At 40.1% G+C, this 16,089-nt stretch overlaps 1 protein-coding gene across 1 annotated transcript; it reads left to right on the forward strand.

Annotated features, from left to right (window-relative positions):
* Nucleotides 1-1,307: 1,307 nt before the first annotated feature.
* LOC140227626 (uncharacterized) lies at nucleotides 1,308-13,760 on the forward strand. Its single transcript, XM_072308044.1, has 11 exons — nucleotides 1,308-1,358; nucleotides 3,844-3,982; nucleotides 4,700-4,852; nucleotides 5,566-5,732; nucleotides 6,577-6,695; nucleotides 7,800-8,221; nucleotides 9,264-9,502; nucleotides 9,671-9,872; nucleotides 10,368-10,578; nucleotides 11,421-11,497; nucleotides 11,772-13,760. Exons 1-11 carry the CDS (start codon nucleotides 1,314-1,316, stop codon nucleotides 12,728-12,730), a joined length of 2,733 nt encoding a protein of 910 aa, XP_072164145.1. The 5' UTR covers nucleotides 1,308-1,313; the 3' UTR covers nucleotides 12,731-13,760.
* Nucleotides 13,761-16,089: the final 2,329 nt, after the last annotated feature.

Consider the following 16,089-nt stretch of genomic DNA (forward strand, 5'->3'; position numbering starts at 1 on the left):
AATGAATTTCTGTCATGGAAGCAACACATACTAAATGTATGTTCCAAAGCTTCTCGGGTGTTGGTGTGATGCATAAGCTAAAATTTATTGTTCCTAAAAGTGTCTTGACTACACTGTATAATAGCATCATAATGCCTCACTTGATGTATTGTAATGTTGCCTGGGGTAATACTTATAACAGCCATCTTCATAAATTGTTTATTGTACAAAAGAGAGCTATCAGGCTAATAACAAGCTCACACTTTACTAGGCCAAGTGCCCCCAGTTCTTACAGCTGTGTTGTTTACCTCTAAACGAGTTAGTGTGTTTTAACTCATTGGCATTCATGTACAGCTTCACATGTCCAGTTCTCCCTCCTTATTTCTAGATTTGTTCGTCAAAAACTCAGTTGTTCATTCCCATAATACACGACAGAAAAACCTTCTGCATCTACCTCGTGTAGCTACCAGTATTGCCCTAAATTCTTTTTATGTGTCTTGCATAAAAGAATGGAACATGTTGCCCTCAGATGTTAAAGATAGTACCACTTTTTCCAGATTTAAAGTGTTGGCTCGGAAGTATTTGCTTCATCGATATTCTCAGTCTCATTGATGCTGCTCCTTTTAAATTCTACATACATGACTTCATCTCATCGCTTTCCATTTGAGTAATATAGTCTAATGCCAATTATGTTTTGCTTTAAAATTCCATAGGTAGTGTGTGTGTCTGTGTGTGTGTGTGTGTGAGGGATAGAGGAATTCCACTAGAATTATTCTATGGCTTTAATGTTTGTATATAGTAGTGAGTTATTATATTACATGTCTTAACTTGCCTTTCCAGGGGTTCTCATTATACAAGCTTGCTTTTCTAAGACCCTCCACTTTACATCTATATGCATCTACATCATGCATTGTCAATTTATATTCAATTCTGCAAATTGTTTTAATCACATATTCAACAATGTATTCCTTGTTACATATTATTGTTCTTATGTAATTTTGTATTGTGGAAACTTTTAATAAACTTGAAACTTAAACTTGAAACTTGAAACTTGAAAACAGTACGCTTTATGCCTACACCACAAGGTGGCCTGTACTTCATTGAAAGAAGAGACTTTGCGATAAGTGAATGACAGAAATTAGAGTGTCTAAAAGCTAGACTAGTTCTTGTCATTCACACACACACACACACGTCTACACACACACACACACTGAACGAAAATATCGCGCGCTGTCTGTCATGACATGCATCCCATGCGCATGCGCTGCGAAGAAGTTTGCCGAGGTCGGAGGGAAGCGCGCGACTTTCAATTATAAAATTCGATCCGCGAAGTGATGGCTCCAGTGAAGCTCAAAAATGTCGTTTCTTTCAGCTCCCAGGTAAGTTTATTTTAGAAAATAATCCATCTGACCGTGGTCTATGTTACTGAGTGTCTATTTGGCAGATCATTGACCGAGTATACCCCATTAATTCTCACATTAATCATTTTGGGTTGTGTAATGTACGTGTAAATGAGTCTGGTTCTTCAATATTAGTCCCACCTATATGAATATCTGTGGGCGCACCAAGTTTCATTATGATCATGTAGGCCTACAGAAGGTCTTTTACTATAGTAACAGTTAGAGAGCAATATTATCAGTACCACTGGTAGGCCTACTTGAGTACAAAAAGTAAAAATCCAGAGTGTATAAATGTAACTTGTCGTCAGTCATACAAATTCCAATTTGTATGCTTCCGTTATAGAGAAAATCTGCTGTTTGTGATTGTGTTTGATGACCATGATGACTTTAATGAGTAGGCCTATGATTCTTAGTTAAACTTTTTTTTTTTTTTTTGGTCATCATAAGGACAAGGGGCACATTTTAATGTTTTTATCGTTAGGGCAATCAGAGTCCAGGGGTTTCCATAGGGGCCACACAGTCCATTTGTATGGACAATAATTGGATAGACAATGCAAACATTCTGAATTCTGTGCTTTCTGAGTTGCCATACCATACATCGTCACAAATTGTAGACATGGATTCACCTAACTGCGACCAGCAGCCCCAACGTACAACGTACAGTGTTGGGGCTGCGCCGTTTTGGCATCGAGATTTTAATGTTGTACCAAACGGGTGCCGTTCCGGCGCTGTATTTCCTTAATTTTTCAACAAAAACTACTAGGAATATTTACATGGGTCGATTAAACCTAAATGATTCTTATCGGCGACTGTTTGATGCATTTCATTACTTATGATGCAGAAAATGCTGTCTTATAAGGCAAATATCTTCAGCTCACCGATGCTCACTAAAACTCACAATCACTTGCACATGCGCACAGCATGCATTCAGTCGGTCCACCATTGACAGCTGTATCGCTCCCTACATGATGTATATTCATTTCACCTTATATGCACCGTGCGATGATGCATTATTCATATCCTTGAGCATCCGTAACAGTGACGTCACTGTTTACGCATGCGTAGATGCGTACAAATGGATATACACGTTCAAAATAGCAGCAAAGCTCCCCACTAGGGCAGGCCGCTTACTCCTAAAAAATGTGGAATATTTTGCAGTTTCCAGATAAATTGGTGAGAAGAAACAAGGCAATGGGGTAGTGTATATTTCATTTTTTATTGTCACTGTGTTTATGATAGAAATTTAGCCATGGTTTATTTGTGAAGTTGCCGTATATGTGGCAATAGGGAGTTGTTCGTGATTCTCACTTTAACGAAACTGCGAGGTAGCCGCCAGGACCCCGCCGCAGAGCGGCAGGTCTCCGGGGCTAGGATTCACCCAGCCCAAACCAAGCAAGAGGCGAAAGAGCACACAAGTTTCATACATGTTTAAGACAAGTCTCATGATAGTCATACTCCTTGGGGGTCTTTCTCACACTCCACATGCCTGTCAAGCTTTTTCTCACGCCTCAAAAAATGACCCCCCAAAAAAAAAAATAAATAAATAAATAAATAAAAAATGACAACAACACAACAACAACAACAAACACGTAACAAAAACATGCCAAACAAAAACAAAGGCAACAAAACAAAACATGGATTTTCAACCACCAATGGCAATAGAGTCACATTTTGAAACATTTTTTTTTTCTCAGGATATTAAAGTCAAAATATTACATTTAGTATGCACCAGATCACCTAAATACACTTAATGTTAAAGCTCCTTTACCCCCTCCCACATGTACCCTTACCCCTCTCCCCATTTTCTCGCTTTGCTTGTTTGGGTGGTGGTGACGCATCACAAAATATCACTCCTTGCTGCGATGCTGGTCTCTGGCCTTGACATCTCTGAAGTTTTCATCTCACAATCAAAAAAAAAAAGGCTACTAAAATAAAACATTGCTATGAAATTACAGTGTGTTGAGAGCAAGTTTATAGTGTCACCGTCAGTTTGAAAGAGGTATGCAATCACTACATAGCTGTGCATCACTGCTTGCCTTGGAAGTTGTTCGCTGTTTGTTAGAAAATTTTCTAGCACATTTAAAGTAGTAATCTGTCATTACCTAAAAGAATTAACTTTAGGATTGGAAAAGTTGTACCCCTTTCATCACTTTTTTCCGTCTTGTGATTATATATTTATTCATTTATTTGGGGGATAAAGATTAGCTTGTCTCTACTTATCAGTAAGTGTGGTGCATTCAGAATACATTGTATATGTTTCACATTGAATTGACATACCCTCGGCATTCTAATTTTTTGAAGTAAAGGAAGAAAGGAATTAACATTTATTTTGCATTTGATATAAAGAGTCTAAAGGAGAAAATTGAGCAGTGAGACCATCTTGTTTTAAAAGCAGTTGTTACTCTATTCAATATATATTTTTTCATCAATTCCAGTTTGTTTGTTTTTTTACATCTAACAATAGGATTCCATCCATCGAGCAGAAAATTTACTTGGACCGAGTCAATGGCGTCGTTGGCTCTGTGCACCAGGGGATCGATCAGGGTCAGTCCAGGTAGAACTTCAGCTGGAAAGGGCGGTCAAGATCGGTTTTATTGATATAGGTAAGGATCGGCTTTTCTTATCATGGCAGTTGCTTCAAGTGTCATTTATTTGGCTGGCATGCGCTATCTATCTTTCTCTGTCTCTCTGTCGTTACAAACTCATCACTTGCTCAAATTTGTTAGTACCTTTTAGGCCTTGGTATTCCCTCTACAGGTATACAAGGGGAAAAAAACCCCAAACACATTTGCCTAGAGGCCACTTAAAGAAAAGAGAATACATAGCAGTTATGGCATTTCAAGCAGTCATAATGCATGGGCTGAACACTGTGAAACCAGACATTTTCGCTCGCATGAAAATTTTGTGAGTTTTGCAAGGAGCCGAAATTTGGGAAAGCAAAATGCTCATAAAAAAGTTTCTTGTCTACACAATTCATTGAATACCAGTGGCAATTTCCAAGAGTTTTATGCCACAAAAAGGGCCATTGGCTCCACTGTAAGAAAGTTTCATGCTGTGATTGTTTCTGATTTTACAGTATAATGTGCAGAGAGAAGCAGATCTCATGGCCTCTATGGATTGAGTCATTCATTTCAGCAGTGTATTACAATGTTATGTCCTCTATTATATTTAGTTTTGTTTATTTTTCCCCCAGTGCAGGCTGGTTAGTGGTAAGAGTTATGACATTCACTTAATTTACCCTTTTATTTCTTAACTCACCTCCTGCTGTGCAAAGCATAAGTGTGACAACACTTTGTCATCCTTACCCATTGATATTCCAGGTAACTATGGCTCAGCCCTGATTGAGATCCAGGTACGAAGGTCATCTGCCGCTGACATGGACTTCCAGACAATAGTCCCGACCACAAGCTGCATGACCCCAATGGACAGCAAGCTGGGCAAGAACAAGACTGGGGTGAAAATGTTCACCAGAGGTAATGTCCTGCAGTGCATTTGAGTGCACAAAATTAAGTATTCTGAAGTACTGCAGCATGAATAAACTTTCTCATTCATTTTCATACGAGTTTTCCACCCATAATTTTATGACATGCAAATAAGTTTTGTGAAAATAAGGTATTGAAATGTTTGCTAATCGTCCCAGGTGTCCATAAGTCACATACCAGGTTTTAAAAAAAAAAAGGTTTGACAGTGACATTTACAGAAGATATCTAGGTTGTTGTTTTAAGTTCCCAGTTGTCATAGAAGTAGAGGTAAAATGAATTTATCAAAACAGGATTATCAATGTCGGTATAATAATCTAAAATGTTTTGCCCCAAACTAAATTCACTTGAATGAGGGCATTTTAAACAGGTGGCACCTGAGTACAAACATATGAGACAAAAAAGATATATGAGTTTGTCAGCATGTAGCAGGGCTCTGTTTTTATTGTGCATATATGTGCATTATTGTGAAAAGAAATACTTCTCGGTTATTTTGGTAATTGAGGAGCTTCTAACATAATTCATATATTGTATCACCTTTCTATGAGAGAAATATTCAAATCATAACTCCACTCAAGATATATATTCATGTTATATTTGACACATCATCCAAGACAAGGGACATCAAGTCCTATTTATACTGATCAACAGAAATCATAGTTTTCATCTCTCCAACTTATGAACAACATTGCAATAATTCTGTGCAGACCAGCTTTGTGCGGACGTGCGTGATGACTACTGGGATAGGGTGAAGGTCATTTGCCGCCAGCCGTTCAAGAAGGATGCCCAGTTTGGACTGGCATTCATCACGGTCAGCTCAACGGGGGACAGGACGGAGGGGTCAAAAGCCCCACGCCAATCACTCAACAACAGGGTGAGTGGACTCCTTGGTAGTCACTTGTATGCTGTCCTCTCTTCTAGAGCCAGAAGGAAGTAAGTCATTTTCAGGATTAATTGGGGCACTCAAATAATTAAGTTAGCACCTTAAGCTGCTTGATCTTTTCCTGCTTGGCTTGATTCTTTTGCTGTCATGCACTCTGTTTATCAGAAACTTACAGTTGGTGCTAATTAATAGATTTTGATTATTTGTGAAGGTCCAAGAGGGCACTAACCAGCAGTAGCAATTTGAGCCAAAAGGGATCTTGACAAAGGAATTGCCTCGCTAAATAGTTTCTCGCCAACAAAAGAAAAGAAAACTACACTAAACTAAACAAAGTTTCAAAGGTAACTGGTGGGTGTTCTTCAGGAATGCAAAATTCAGAAAATTCTGAAAACCATTTTCAGAGGATCACGCATATTATACTAGTGCTACTGCATAATATGTTGATTCAATCCTTACAACACAGAGCAGGAGGACACATATCGTCGCTGGGGCGACAAGACCTCTTACCTACAAAATGTCAAATGTTCAGGAGAGCCAAAAAACATGGCGGCCAAAGCACTGTGGCGAATGGGATAGCCTTTCCTTTGACATGCCGTGGTGGCTTCATTTTTGGAGTAAGACAGTTGGGATTTGGACAGGACATCACTTAACCCATTATTTGACCATTAATCCAAAAAAGTCATTTTCACCAAAATTGCAGATACAAGGTCTTGTCACCCCAGCGACGATATGTTCCTGTCCCTTCAAGTATTTTTATTCCAAAGAGGGCAAGCTGATGTCTTATGCATGCCTATTTTGCAGATTTTTTCTTTTCTTTTTGCAATAAACAAAACAGGAAACAAAGCAGTCAGTCCGGGAAGCTCCAAGCCTGCAGAAGAAGTCCCAACACCTCACCCCGTCGTGGAAGTCAAACACAGCTTTTAAAAAGACATTTGCTGCGATCAACAAAGGAGAGTAAGTGCAAGTGTAAGAAGTATCTATTTTCAGACAATTTGAAGTTAATGTAAATGCTATACCCTTGTATTTCAGGAATCATAACTTGTTAGACATATATACCGTGTTGTTTATCGACAACCACTGCGCCAAAATGAGAAATAAGCGTTGTCCCTTTTCAAGAAGTAAAGGTAGCTATTTCCTGCCCAACAGACAGTATTCACTGCATCTCTGTTGCAGGAGGCAATATTTTGGCATGTTGTTACTTCTGTGAATATCAAGGGAAGTTTAGGAAATGAAAATGTGGCATGGACAGTTTCAGCCCAAGCACTTTTCAGTAGAAGAGTTTTCAGGTGGTATGATGAATTGTTGGCTTTGTGAAAGGTGTATGGCTTTACTTCTCATGAATTACGTAAACACCCTGTGAATCAAAATTGCAGTCAAAAAGACCTTTTAGAAACTTTTAAGAGAATGTACTTCCTGGGTTGTGTTTCCAAAGTGATTCCATGCTTCTTGCGACCTCTGGATTTCCCTGATATTTTAAGCATATCAAGACTGTATACAGGGGAAGCACGACCACACATGCCAGTCATATCCAATGTTCTTTCCATGGGGTTCTCCTTTACTGTGCAAGCCATTAGACGGTTTCTATACTTTTGAGGTGTGTAGATGGTATTGTGTCCAATCCTTGATACTACCATGTGTCCATGTCTCCCTTTGACAATTTTTTTTTTTTTTAAATTAAATGTCTTATATTCCAGCATTGTTTTTACCCTCCAGTCTTTTGAATATTTTATACCCAGTTTATCCTTTTTGACTTAAACTTTTGAGTTAAAATGTTAAGTTTGTAATCAAGAATTATGACATTAATGTAACTTATGTGCAAACACTAGTTTCTTTTGCTGGTATAATTTTTTTCCAAGAGTGGACAGGCTCAATCTAATCACATTTATTACAATGTTGGATACATTCCATTGTTATAGTGGCAGAATCCCGTATTTATTTTTGATCATTTAATACTTGGTAGTAATAGTGGGACAATGGCATTTTTAGAAGGATGCCCTCTTGTGTTCATGTGCTTGTGCTTTTGGTTTGCTGAAATTCCTTTTCGAACTCACTCAACAGAAGTGCGGCAGCTGCTGACCTGAAGAGCCGCCTCGTCCAGATTGAATCAACATCAGAGGCAAAGTCCCTGAGTGGCCAGTCTCTCGGACGAGCCGCAAAGCTGATACTGGCAGCCTCGGAAAGAAAGGGAAGCCCAGGGCCCACTTCAGCTGCATTGAAGTCATCGCTGAAGGAGGAGAACGAAAGGGCGAAATGCGCAGCAGCAGCATCAGCACCGTCGTTTTCGCGTACATCACCCCCAGAGGTCAGGGCACAAGCTCCGACTGAAGAGACCGTCCCAAAATCCTCCCATTCAAAAGGAAGACGGGAAAAGAGATCGGTTCTGGATGAACCTCCAGACGAGGCCAGGAGATTGCTGGAGGATCAGCTTAGGGAGTTTCTGGCCCACGTGGGACCAGCCTTGAAAGATACCACACTGGCAGGTGAGACTGGTCATATGGGTTTGTGTTATTTATGTTTATGTGCCATGGAAAATAAAAAGTGTGAGAGGTGCATATTTGATCCGACACAAACAAATATTCAAATTTAGATGGCTTGGATGGTGTGTTTTTATTGTTTTTAGTGTGTGAAGAATCTTCAGATGCTGAACTGTGTATGCACATACCATTTTATTTTACAGAAATATAGAATAAACCCCTACAATATTTATTCTTTTTTTTTTACTGCATTATTTTCTACAAGACTATTTCATTGGGCTGAAGGGTTCTAATGATGAACTCTCAGAGATTTCTTAGACTAGGAGACATTTTATTAGAGTCTGCATGCACACACATACACACACATGAACACAAAAAATACTCATAAACAATGAACTACACCAACAAAGAACAACTCAAAACTAATAAGCTGTTATAAAACCTAAAGTTTCTCTTTCTGTTTACTGTAAAACCAGAAATATTTGCATGCACTTTCATTTTGCGAAAGCCAAAATTCATGAAATTAAATGCACACAAAAGTTATTGTCTACACTACATGCATTGAATGCCAGTGGCAATTAATGAAAATTTCATGCTGCGAAAAAGGCCATCGGTTCCAATTCGCAAAAATTTGCGAAAAATATTTTGCTTTACAGTAGCTTTTTTTTTTTTTGGGGGGGGGGGGGGGAGAGCTCTCTGTCAAGTTATCATACAGCATGCTGTTTTGCATGATGTGTTATTTATATATACTATGTGAATATGACTTGTATACTTGTATAGCCATATTTGATTTAGCGAATCCAATTTTTCACGAATTGGGACTTCCCGACAGTTTCACAAGTGGTTCAATTCGTGATTGGTGAAATACAGTCGCTGAATGGAGAAATGTATGCGTGCATGTCACATTCATTTCTGGACTAGAGTTAATATTTTTGCGTGTTTTTAAGTTCACGAATAGCTCCCAACTCCCAGAATTTGCAAAAATAAAAAACCTTGTGAAATATTTGCCGTGTGTAGTAATACCTCTGTCTGTCTCCATTCTCCGTAGAGCTGAGACCAAAGTTTGAGAGTTGCCTCGGAAGGAAGCTAGACAAGAGTGAGAGGGCAGTTTTCAAGCGGCTGGCAATCCATGCCGTTGAGGCCATAGAGGACCCATCCCGAAGGGAGCCACCTGACCTGGAAAGGTGGGATGTCAGCAACAAAGAGAACGGATGGCTGGCAGCCAAGCCAGGACCGTCCAGCTCTTCAAGCTCATCACCAGAGAACGGGAGATTAAGAAATCATGAAGTGTCGTCATCAAACATTGCCACCAGAACACTGCCATCCTCATCGTTTTCATTTTCAAACTCTACATCCAAATCATCAAAATCAAAATCGTTATCATCATCATCATCATCATCTCCGTCATCATCATTATCATCTCCTTCATCACTCCCCACCCCTGCATCTACCAAGTCATCTCCTCTCACTGCAGCAGCTGTGACAAAGAGAACTAATCTCTCATCCTCATCATCATCATCCTCGTCGCCATGGTTACACAGAGACAGGAGGTCTAGTGAGGAGGAATCTCCCAACGAGATGATGAGATTGCTGGAGGGCCAGCTGAGAGACTTCCTGGCACAGTTTGGTCGATCCTTGAAAGATGCCACTCTGACTGGTTAGAAATGGCAATACAAATTTTATACTCTTCCTGGTATATTAATTATAATTCTGCTTTTATGATGAAAGCATATGAAGGTATGCTGTCATAGAATCTTTATGAGTTCTGTTAGGAGCAATAATATGAGATAATATTTTTCCCAGTTATTTATAAATTTTGGAACTACAAACAAAACTAAAGCATTGTATGAACATGTCAAAAATGTTACTGTTCTTGAAAGAGTGAGAAATTTCAGGTGTTTGTCAAAATACATCAAGGCCTTTAGTTTATCCTTGTGTAGGCATTGCTAGTTAGTTTCACAAACCTTTCCTGAAGGAATGGTATTGTTCTCATCTCAAAATGAGATATGAAACCCATATTGTCTCTGCTTCTCACAAAGTAGTATTTAATAATACAATGTATAAAATCTGAAGCTTTCATTTCACTACTCTTGTCCCTTGCATGTAATTTTGTGTAACCAATGGTTTTGGCCTTTTTGTTATTCATTGACAGAGCTGCGTCCAAAGTTTGAAAGCCGCCTTGGAAGGAGACTAGATAAGAGTGAGAGGGCGATGTTCAAACGTGTGGCAATCGGTGCTGTGGAAGCGATGGATGACCCACCGGGCACAGACCTGCCAGACATGGGACTGAGGAGAACGAGCAACAAGGAGAATGGCTGGCTCCAGGCTAAGCCGACACCACCACCCTGTACTGGAAACAAGAGGTACAGTGCTTTAAACCTTTTGCTTACTGGAAACTGCTGGGTCCTGTACAGTTATCAGGCTCTCACGGGGAATGCATTAAACTAGTCACCCTGTTGGTTTGTCAGCATTCATTTTATGACATGGAATCTTATGTCAGAGCATCAAGCTTGGGGGTATGGAAAAGAAAGTTTGTTTCATCCAAGATTCTGATTGTTTGTAAGTGTTGATATTTTATAATCTGTATTGATTGTAGCAAGGAGGTTCAAGAGATTGGATTCACAACTGTTTTATTCCCTGTGAACCCATGTTCAATGCAGCCACTCAAAAATATTTGAAGTATGTGCCAAACTGAATCTGCTTCACAGATAGGAAGGCAATTGATTCATGTCTCATTGCATAATAACCAGCTGGTCTCTGAGGAAGATACGTCTCTATGATGGTAATTCAAAGATGAGTGATACATAATCTTTAAGACATGAGGATGCGTGAATAGAAATTGCGCAAATATTGATGAAATTAAGATCAAAATTACTTGACTGGGCATGACCCGGCGCGAATCAGATATATTAATCAACAGATCAATGAATGTGTTTTGTTGAAAAACTTGACAAATACAAAATATAGGGGCAGTCATGATGTCTGCTAATCAACAGGTTAAAGCTCTGTTCATGAAAATATCTTATATTTTCTCTTTAAAAATCCCCTCAAATTGCGTATTTACAGTTACCAGATCGAAAGTCTTCCACTCTCACTAAAGTGGATATTTTGAGTCTTCTCTAAACACCCTACAAATATGCTCAAATCAAATAGCAGCCTCATCACAACAGTTCTTTGCTTCCTGTCACATGATCTAAACTTGCAGCACTGGTCGTCAGCTCCCAGCATGGATGAACAGTCCAGTACCAGCCAGTCAAGGGAAACCATGTCCCAAGTGTCAAGGTAGGCCATCATTTTCTGTATTTAAGGGCTGCATATAAAGATTATCTTAACTGAAGGGCAAAAAAACCAACAACAACACAGTGTTCAATTCACATAGCAAAAACAAAATTATGCATATCTTTGAAGAAAATATGTGGGCACAACTTTGCTTCGCAGCTGTCTACTTCAAGCTAGAAGCAGTATAATTAATGAATCCATTTCTGCTCGAGATTTGTAACGTTTACTGCAGATAACAATTACACCTCCATCATTGAATTTTTGTTTGTTTGTTTAGGATTGTACCCTGCGTCCAGAATTAACATCCACATCTTAGATTGCAGAGGAAAGAAGCCGGCCACTCAACACACGCCACTGAACTCAGTAAACAATCTCAAGCGACATGCAGACAGTCCCAATGTACAGCACCGCGAGGTCTCCAAAGTGGCAAAGCGTAATGTAGATCTCCAAGGCCTCACACCAGATCCCTTAGGTGGGACTATGGAGGATGTACCCTCAGTTGGAAGGGGTGGGCGAGGGAGAAGAGGAAGGGGTCGTGGGGCTGGGAAGGTCCAAAGTGAAAAGAAGAGTCCTGATGGATCTCAGAGGGGGTCAAGGGGTAGGGGAAGAGGTAGAGGTAGAGGGAGGGGTGGGAATGCATGGGGTGGTGAACACACGGACCAGAACAGGGTTGCCACGAGGGGTAGAGCACAGGGCGGTCGGGGGAGGGGTTCGAAAAGGGGAAGGGGGCGAGGGAAAGCCCCTGCCATGAATGCCCCATCCTCCAGTGCTTGGCTTGATTCAGACAGTTCTAGTGACAGTGGCAACAAGTGGATCCCTGGAGGGGACATTGCGCCCTCGGGTTCGGCAACACCTCAAACCATTCCCACAGCAGGAGGGCGTGGCACTGGAGGAGGGAGAGGTAGGGGCAGAGGTAGGGGAAGGGGTCAGGGGCAGCGTGCTACCCATGACTGGCAAGATTCAGACAGCAGCCACAGCAATGAGAGTTTGCCACATGGTTTAAGTTACTTAGATGGATCCTTCAGTCTCACAGATGCCGCTGCAGATGACCCCATGACGTGGGGAGGTGATGGAGGGACTACCTTTGACCTCGTGCCCTGCCCCATTTGCATGGAGGAATACCCACAGAGCTGTATTGCAGTGCATGCTGCCCTCTGTGGCGAGACTGGGGGAGCTCCATCAATGCAAGACGCTGGCTTTGTGAGGGATGTCGCACCTGCAGTGTGGGTAGATTGATTGCAGTCTTGCATGTATCATATTAACCCTTTGTGTTCGATCTTTAAAGTGCCATTTGATGCAGAAAACTCCAGAGTTATGCACACTGTCAGAAGTCATTGGTACAGAAAAGATTAATAGCATGGCAGACTTCTTGTGCTATACTGTATATTAAGTGGTTATTTTCGCGAGGGTTTAATTTTCGCGAATTTCCCGATTTACAGTTGGATCGCGAATTTAACAACACGCGAAAGTGTCGCCATACACTAGAGTAACAATGCATGCAAGATAGCGTTGGTGTCAATTTGCGAAAACAACATCTCGTGAAAATGTCTGTAACCTTCTAATTCGCAAAAATATCTGTACGCGAAAATAACAGCTTATACAGTAGTATTGATGCTACGATTTCACTGAGCAGACACTGGAGAGATGATGACCATTGCTTTACACCACAAGTCTTTAGAAGAGTCATGTGGACTATATGTACACAGTGTGCTTCAAAATTATTTCATTTGACAGGTATGACTATGTATATCCATTTTGTGTCAGATTATAAACTGATTCCATGTAGTTTTTATAGGGTTTTTAATTTTGAGTAATGACTGTATTCAAACTTTGTGTAGATTAGATTAAGTGACTTGTGTAGACATTAATCTGCAAAATCATTAATTGTCATTATCAAAATTATGTTATGAAATAATTTTTTAGTGTCGTTTGAAATTGGTGTTGCCACAAACCAGATGAACTCGACATTGTTTCCATTGTTGGAGGGTATGACCATTACCTACATGTTGGTTATAAATAAAGGAGGCATCCATCTTATTCTGTATAGGGAGTCTTTACCAATGTCTGTGGTTGGTTATCTTGAAAGAGCATGTTCCCTTTTTCTTGAACTCCCTTCTCTTTTTTATTGCAGGTCATACCAATTAAAAGGAGATAACCCTCAACGCATGACTGAGTAATTGCCGTTTATATATCTTATATAATGTCATAAAAACCTCTTGCCAAAAGTGATGTCATGATGTAAAGGTATTCAGCATTCTAAGTCAACGTAAGACACAACATACATGTACTGTATACTAGTATGCCATATACATGTATTTAACCCTAACTAGGCCGGGGGGGGGGGGGGGGGGGGGGGCCTCCGAGGCCCCCCCCCCTCGACGTTCCGCGCGATGTATCGCAATCGCAAAAAGCTATCGCCGCGATGTTTCATGACTTTTTTCTTTCGAGTCTCCCGCATCTTTTGACACCAAATTTGCGACGCCCGGGCGCGAGGTTCCGAAGTTACGCATAAATACATACATGCATGTCAGACCTAAAATTGCTCAAAAACGTAAATTCGTGTACTATTTCAATGCAAACTGTGCTTGCTGGCAAATTTCATAAAAGCATGATTATTTTGGTTTTTTGTTGATTAAAATCAATGATTAACATATTTTCTTGTTCGGAGCGATGTCACGAACGAATTTCATCGAAAAAACAATGAAAAACATAAAGTCGAAAAACAAAGAAATACATAAGAAATTCAAAAAAACAATAAATACTTAAGAATTTTTTCTGATATCACAAATTTTTTTTATTACATTTGCTAAGGACAGTAAAAAGAATATTTACACAAAAAATGTGTCTGTTTTGATCTTTATTTTGTGATTTATTCCAAATAGTCTGATTTCATGCATCATTATGCATAAATTAGCATAATTTAGCATAAATGATAATTTTTTGAAAAATTAACTTCACGGTATTTTAGATTACATCATAGGCAATGTGTGTGCCAATTTTCATCGCGACTGCGCTGTCGACGGCCGAGATCTGGAGGGGGGGGGGCTGGGAGGCCCCCCCCCCCCCGGCTCTATCAACTACCTAAATAGCCCGGCCTAGTTAGGGTTAACAAAGTCTAATTTTTTGTGAATTGGGACTTCCCCATGGTTTCATTAGTGGTTAAATTTGTGACCTTGGAGTAAAGGACTGAATGGAGAAATGTATGTGGCATGTCACATTCATGCCGGGATTACACTCAATATTTTCGCATGTCTTCAAATTAGCAAATAGCACCTGACTTGCGAAATTCGTGAAAATGAAAACCTCACGAAATATTTGGCGTGTACAGTTATAGTCTAGACTGCACCTGTATTCTTTTAAAAGTTGTTTATGTGTATACTGTAAATAGCTGCACAAACATATACTACAGGCAGATCCCCTTTGGACTTCACAGATTTTTGTGTCGACAAAATCTTGTTAATTTGTATTACAGTTGTCAGTAGGTTCCTGCATGAGTACGCACATGTAGAAATTTCCATGCAGTAGGCCTTACTTGTAGGCGAGAGTTGTCACATTAGCATATTTGTTTGTCAGAGTATTTTGAAAAGTCAAAAGTAAATTTGTAAACATGTGGATCTACAAACTAATGGTGAAAATATCCGACCTTTTGGCATGAATATTTGGTGGATTTGTGGGTCTGTGAGTGTAAACTTCCTGAAGAAAGAGATAGGAGAGTTGTTGAGAACGTTATATGTGTTTCAAATGATATGCTTTCTGCAGGCCTAGATATCCTACTGCTACATACCCTGCAGTAAAGCCCGCTGCACACTATACGATCTGACCGGTCGTACGACCTGAAGACCGGAAGTGTGACGTCACCAGTCTTGCCAGTTTCCAGTCATACAACTGGGTCTTAGCGCCAGTCGTAGAGATTTGACATGTTGAATTTCCACGACTGGTCATAGGCTTTCGTGATACGGTACGAAATATTATGCAGAGCGTAGTGAAGCACAAAGCCCTGCGTGCGCTTCTATACTCACTGGCAATGTGCTGAAGCCAGAATGGTCGTAAGCCTAGTTTTGTAGTCTGATCGTATAGTGTGCGTTGCCAGGTCGTTTGACTGGGTGGACTCTCATGGTTTTAAGGTCGTATACTCTTGAGTCGTATAGTGTGCAGCGGGCTTTAGTGATACAGTAGGAACTCAGCATAAAGAGATCATTGGGGCCAAGACAATTTGTTCTTTATATCAGATATTTTGTTATATCAGTAGTAAGTAAACAATACAAAACAAAGAAAATGAATACACTGGGACTGGAGAGGAGAAATTATGTAGTTTGTTATATCAGGTATTTTGTAATTCCAGATCTCTTTATATCGAGTTTTCACTGTACATACAAGTGTACCTCTCTATTTACCAGACTTACTAGATGCAACATACATGTTTGTGTGTAACACAGTATGTATGACAGTGGCGGATCCAGAGGGGGGCACACCGGACGCATGCCACCCCCTTTATTTTTCGTTAAAAAAAAAAAAAAAAAAGACAGACAAAAAATGAAATAAGTGGCATCAGAAATATTAGTTGCCCCCCCCCCCCCCCCCCCCCTTTACAGAAT

The sequence above is a fragment of the Diadema setosum genome, chromosome 4, assembly GCF_964275005.1.
Source record: "Diadema setosum chromosome 4, eeDiaSeto1, whole genome shotgun sequence".
Lineage (NCBI taxonomy): Eukaryota > Metazoa > Echinodermata > Echinoidea > Diadematoida > Diadematidae > Diadema > Diadema setosum.